The sequence below is a fragment of the Alligator sinensis genome, unplaced genomic scaffold, assembly GCF_000455745.1.
Source record: "Alligator sinensis unplaced genomic scaffold, ASM45574v1 scaffold1542_1, whole genome shotgun sequence".
NCBI classification, from domain to species: domain Eukaryota; kingdom Metazoa; phylum Chordata; order Crocodylia; family Alligatoridae; genus Alligator; species Alligator sinensis.
This window is the reverse complement of record NW_005842452.1, coordinates 280,225-285,841: the sequence shown is the minus strand read 5'-3', so window position 1 is coordinate 285,841 and position 5,617 is coordinate 280,225. Positions and strand designations below refer to the sequence as shown.

The following is a 5,617-nucleotide window of genomic DNA, read 5'->3' as shown; positions in this document are numbered from 1 at the left end:
GGGGCACACAGGGCCAGGGGGGCGGGGGGGGGGATGGGGGTATAAGAGCCAGGAACAAGCCTGCACCCGGAGCTACCACGTCCATGCCAGTAGGCAAAGGGTGGGCATTAACTGGGTTCTGTTGTGCCTCAGTTTCCCCTCCCAGCTAGAGGGAAACAAATTTGCCCTCTTATCCCTCCCTTCTAGTGGAGCCTGGTAGGGGGATTGCTGGGTGGGGAGGCAAGCTTGGGGAGGGAGGGGCTAGCTCCAGGCTCCACCCCTTCCCTGGGTATAAAAGCGGAGGGGCCAGGCGAGGAGGAGCCCATGTCCCTCATGCCCACCTGCAGCAGGGTGGCCTTGGGCACCACCAGCAGCATGTCCATGTTGCCGTCCTCATCCCCCTCCAGCGTCACCAGCTCATCCATGGGCCGGGGCTCGCTGAACTGGAAGGGGCTGCTGCGTCCCCGCTCCTCCCCACGTCGGTCCACATAGCGGTACTGGTACTGCTGGGCCCCTGGTGGGGGCAGGTAGTTGGCTGTGGGGGGGGACAGGCTCAGTTAGTGGGGGTACCCTGAGCCCTGCCTGCGGCTGCGTGGGTACCCGGGGTGTCAGGGGGTGACGATGCCCCCTCCTTCCCCTCTGCTCTGCCCATCTCACACCCTGACTCTGGGGTCTTACAGGATCCTGTCTGGAAGCTTCCCCTCAACCAGGAAGCACCAAGCTGAAACACCCACCCCAAATCCCCCCCCTCCAGGGGATGCAGATGACCCCCCCCACAGCATCCCCTGTAGGGTGGTCCTGGGAGTGCTGCCACGCAAGAAGGCCTAGATCTGGGGAGGGGGAGAGGAAGACCCCCCCTTGGGGGGGGGTGTTGATGAGATCAGAGAGCGCCAGGCCCCCCTTTGGCCCCCCTACCAGGCACCACGTACCTTGGAACTGGACGCTGGAGTGGAGGGGCACCCCCGTGGGTCCCCCCTCAGGCACCGGGCACCACACAAAGGTGTAGTAATCTTTCACAGACTCCGCTTCCACCTGCATGGACAGACACACAGACCAGGGCAGGGCTGTGGCTCAGCTGCCCGCTTCGGCCAGGGTGGGGAAACTGAGGCACAGAGCAGCCAAGGGGCAGAGCTGGTGAAAGAACCCAGGAGTCCTGCTCTCCCCCCACCCCCCCCCAACAGCTGGATCCCAATCCCCTCCTGGAGGACACTGCAGGACCCAGGCTTCTTGCTGGCTAGCCCCCACCCAATTTTCAAAGCTGGCAAAAAACCCAGCTGTCCAGCTACCAAGTGCCCCCCCATGTCCCCAGCCGTGCAGCTTCCTGAAATATTGTCCCCAGGTGGGTGCAATATTGGACCCAGGTGGGTCCAATATTGTCCTTGGAAGTGGGGTGGGGAACAGGAAACCTGCGTTCGTTTCCTGGAGCTGTAGCCCCCATTAGAAAGCCCCAGCTCTGTGCCCCAGTTTCCAAGGCTGGGGGGTGGTTTGGAGACTTCGGGGAGAGGTGATAGTGCTCGACACATGGGGAAACTAAGGCATGGAGGGCACCCACTCCTCCCGCCCCCCATACCTTGAAGATGCCGATCCAGTCCCTGGCGGAGGGCTTGGTGCCGGGCGGCAGGGTGTAGTGGCACTCCACTTTGGTGCCGGGCACGTAGGAGTGTGCCACGTTGAGGAAGGCTACAGGGACGGGGCTGGGGCCGTGGGGTAGGGCCCCCGGCTTGCTGGGCGATGCCTCTGCCATCCTCGACCTGCTGGACAGGTGGTGGGAGGGGGTGAGCAGGGTCCCAATAGCTCCTCGCTGAACCCAGGTGTCCTGGCAGGGCACGTCCCCCTTCCCCAGAGCCCGGCTCCTCCCCTGTGGGCACCGGGGGGGGTGGGGGGGGGGTGGTGTCTTTCTCCAGCAGTTGAGCTCTGGGCTGGGGAGGCCACATGGCTAAGCTGGGACACCTAGGTTCTGCATGCCTCCCAGCTAGAGGAAATCAAATCAGCGAGGCACAGGGTACTCAGATGCCTGCCCATTGCCAGCTGCACAGGGGTCACCTGCTAGGAAGGGCAAGGAGGCTGGTCCTGGGGGGTCTGAGCAGCTTGGAGGAGACCCCAGGTGCTACAGCAGTGATTCTCAACTGAAGGGATCTTGCAGCACCCTAGTGGCCTTTCTGGCACCTGCTGCTGCCCCCACCCATGCCATCTGCCCCCAATGCTCCTCCAGGGACTGCTGCCAGGTTTGTCCCCCCTGCTCCAAGGGCTGAGGCACATGAAATCGTGCAAGATCAGTCACACACGCTATGGACCAGGGGTGGGGAAGCAGACAGTAGAAAGAGCAGGGCATGGTAGGCTGAGGCCTGCCCTCTTCCCTGGCACTTGGCTCCCCTCAGGTGGGCACAGTCTCCCATCCAGGCACAGACCAGGGCAGATGCTGCTTAGCTTCCAAGCCATGTCAGGCTAGCTGGGTGGCATGCCACAGAGACACAGGGCCTACCCCCACTGCAGCTGACATTGCGTGGGGGGACAGGCCCCACCAGGCAGATCCGTGCCTCAGTTTTCCCTTCTGTGGAATGGGCGTGAGTTGCAAACATCAGACAGATGGGGGTGGGATGGCCCTGTGCTTGAGCAGCGCCCAGTGCTCAGAGGCCGGGGAAGGGACTGTGGTGGCTTGTGGGTGTGGGGTGCGGCGACCCAACGCCCGCCGGCAGTGACAGGCTGAGCACCTGGCCGCATCCCGGAGCCGCCCCTTTTTTCTGGGGTTGCACAAGGCGGGCTGATGCAAGGCCCGATCCCGACAGGGCAGGAAGCAGCTGCCTACTCCCTTGCGCAGAAACGCCCCCACCTCCACCAGCACCCGGGTTGGGTGCGGGGGGAGGAGCAAAACCCAGGGTGGGGGGGCAGGAGCACGTGCTGTGCTTACAGGGGCTGCCCCTGCCCTCCCTGGGAGTCAGGCCAGGGGGATGAGGCTGCCTTGCGGGGGTATTAAGAGGGTGGGGGGGGCACTTACCCCCCTGGGATGCCCCCCCACTCCCCAGCTGGCAGGCCTTGCAGGAGGGATCCAGGGCACATCCCCCTCCCTCGTCCAGGGTGCACCCCTTGGGGCAGCTGAGCCCAGATCTGACCCCCCCGGTGCCCCCCCACCCGGGCAGGGGCGAGCAAGGCTCTTACCGCGGAGCAATCAGCTGGGCTCCAACAACAACAGCAGGCTGGGGCCGGCAGGGGGCGGGGCGGCGCGGGGCATGCTGGGACTTGTAGTCCGGCCCAGCCTGACTGCTGGGCCAGCGGCAGCGCCAGGGACTGCAAATCCCAGCGAGGCCCAGGAGGGGGAGGAATGCAAATCCCAGCATGCACCGCGGGGGAGGAGCAAGGGGGGGGGTTGCAAATGCCCCCATGCCCGGGGCTGGGGGTGGGGAATAGAGGGCTAGAGTGCCCCCCCCCAGGCTTTTGTCCCCATTTGCAGGCTTGCTTGTGCTCCCCTCCTTCAGCCCTTGGGCTCTCAGTCCCATGACTCCTGGTGCTGGGGCTTGAGGCCGATGTAGGGCACCAGGCTGCAGCCCTGCCTTGCTAGGCAAATGCCAGGGCTTGGAGCTCCCCCCTGCTAGCCCACCCACCTCCTCCTACTCTTATCCCGGCTCCTGCCCGGCGACCTGTCCATGGGGCTGCAGGATGGACCCTGCTCCTTAAGACGCCCCTGGCTCTGCAAAGGTGCCTGGTGCTTGAAATGCCAATAGCGGACAAGGCAGAGCGGGGCTCATTGGCCGTGCTTATCCCAGGGCAGCCCCCAGTGTGGATGCACTTACCCCAGGGTAAAGGCACTGTGCCCGGGCATCGTTGGCAGAGGGCATCAGGTCCTGCCTATTTGCCCAGCGAGCTCCCAGCCCTGCCAGTGCCTCCCTGGGCTGGGGAACCTGACCCGGAGTGGGGCTGTGCTCTTGCAAGGGGCCTGAGAAGCCTCAGCGGGGAGGGAGCCGGAGCCGGGATCCAGGCCTGGGTGGTGATGTGTTAGTGGATGTTGATGTCCATCTGCCCACCTGTCCATCCATCCGTCCGTCCGCCCATCCTCCTGTTTGTTAGTCCGTCAGTCCATCCATCCATTGGTTCATCTATCCCCTTAGACCCTCATGTTGATCTATTGATTTATCTCTCTATCCACACACAACTCCCCATCCATCCATCTCCTTCCTTCCTTCCTCTCTTTCCCACCAGGGCTCTCATTTCTGGATGGCTCCTGCTCCCAGCGTCTTTGGTGCCCCCACCCTCCCCGGTCCAGGCTGGCTATGGGTGGAGGGAAGATACCCTGCCAAGAGCTCAGTACATCCAGGAAGCAGGGACCCTGAGCTCGCTGCGGGGGCAGAGCCAGCCGGACATGGGGCTGGGGGGCAGGCATGTGGGCACAGTGGGTGACCGCTTTAGGGAGATCCCTGGGCCCCTGTGTCTGTCCCTGGCTCCATCCATCCATCCTGTCTCATCTCCCTGCAGGGTCTCAGCCCCTGACCCAGCTTCTTAGGCTGTAACCTGCTTCCACCCTGGCCTGGAGCCCCTCATGCCATCTCCAGCCCCCCGTTGCCCTCCCTGCCTTGCTTGCCCACATGCCAGCAGCTACCCCCTCCTGCCTAGGCAGCGAGAGACAGGGATGGAGACAAATGGGCTGGCATGGTGCCCTGCCTCCTGCTGGGACCCCGGGAAGCGCTTGGCAAAGAGGGTTAATGGCTGCTCTGTCTGTTCTCATCCCCGGCGAGGGGAGCCGACTAAGCAGCTATGATGGGCTGGGGGAGGGGAGGGGGCTGCTCTGGCGAACTGTAATTAACAGCCAATCGTTCATTAGAGAGAGAGAGATGAAATATGGCCCTGGCTGGGCCCAGCAGCAATGCAAGGGAGGGAGGGAGGGAGAAAAAGAGAGATACAAGGGTACAAAGGGAAAGGAGGATGGAGGGATGGAGTCTGGGGCTAGAATGAAAGAGGGGATTGATGGATGGATGGATGGACGGATGGATGCATGTAGAGTTGGAGAGAAAGGGAGCATGGGGATGGATGGATGCATGGACAGATGGATGGATGGACGGATGGATACGTGTAGGGTTGGAGAGAAAGGGGGCATGGGGATGGATGGGCAGGTGGATCCATCTGTCCATCCAGTCATCGATGGATGGATGGGTGGATGTGTGTGGGGCTGGAGAGAAAGGGGGTCTGGGGATGGACGGATGGATGTGTGGGGCTGGAGAGAAAGAGATGGAGTGTCAGAGGGGGAGAGAGGAACGGACAGACAGACAGGCAGATGGAAACAGCGCTGTGGGGCTGAATGGGTGGCATTAGGGGGCATTTTCACTGGAAACAGCCATGCTCCATGGCAGTTGCCTGCACGATTTTGAGGCGATGACTTTTATCTTCAGGCAAACCAGATCCTTTCAGCCTCACTCTGCCAGCCCCCTCCAAAGGCCCCTGCACCAGCACCCCCTGCCATGACCCCATCCCCTGCTCTGAGATCAGCTCCCTTCTTTGAGAGCCACATCTTGCTTCCAAGAATGGCTTAAATACGAGTGAAAATAATGAGGTGACGGGGTTCAAGGTTGCATGGGATAAGGACCAGGATTGTTCCAAGCAGAGCTTATGTCCTTGTGTTGTTATTTGGGGTTCATATATTGCGGCCGGG

At 62.4% G+C, this 5,617-nt stretch overlaps 1 protein-coding gene across 1 annotated transcript in view; it reads right to left on the bottom strand.

Moving 5' to 3' along the window:
- Positions 1–3,213, bottom strand: part of CALCOCO1 (calcium binding and coiled-coil domain 1) — a 7,952-nt gene extending 4,739 nt beyond the window's left edge. The window contains exons 1-4 of the mRNA XM_025212262.1: positions 3,136–3,213; positions 1,550–1,730; positions 909–1,011; positions 193–514 (exon numbers count right to left, since the gene is read on the bottom strand). Of these exons, the coding sequence (XP_025068047.1) occupies positions 193–514; positions 909–1,011; positions 1,550–1,723 (599 nt within the window). The 5' untranslated portion in view covers positions 1,724–1,730; positions 3,136–3,213. The remainder of the gene's footprint in view (positions 1–192; positions 515–908; positions 1,012–1,549; positions 1,731–3,135) is intronic.
- Positions 3,214–5,617: the final 2,404 nt, after the last annotated feature.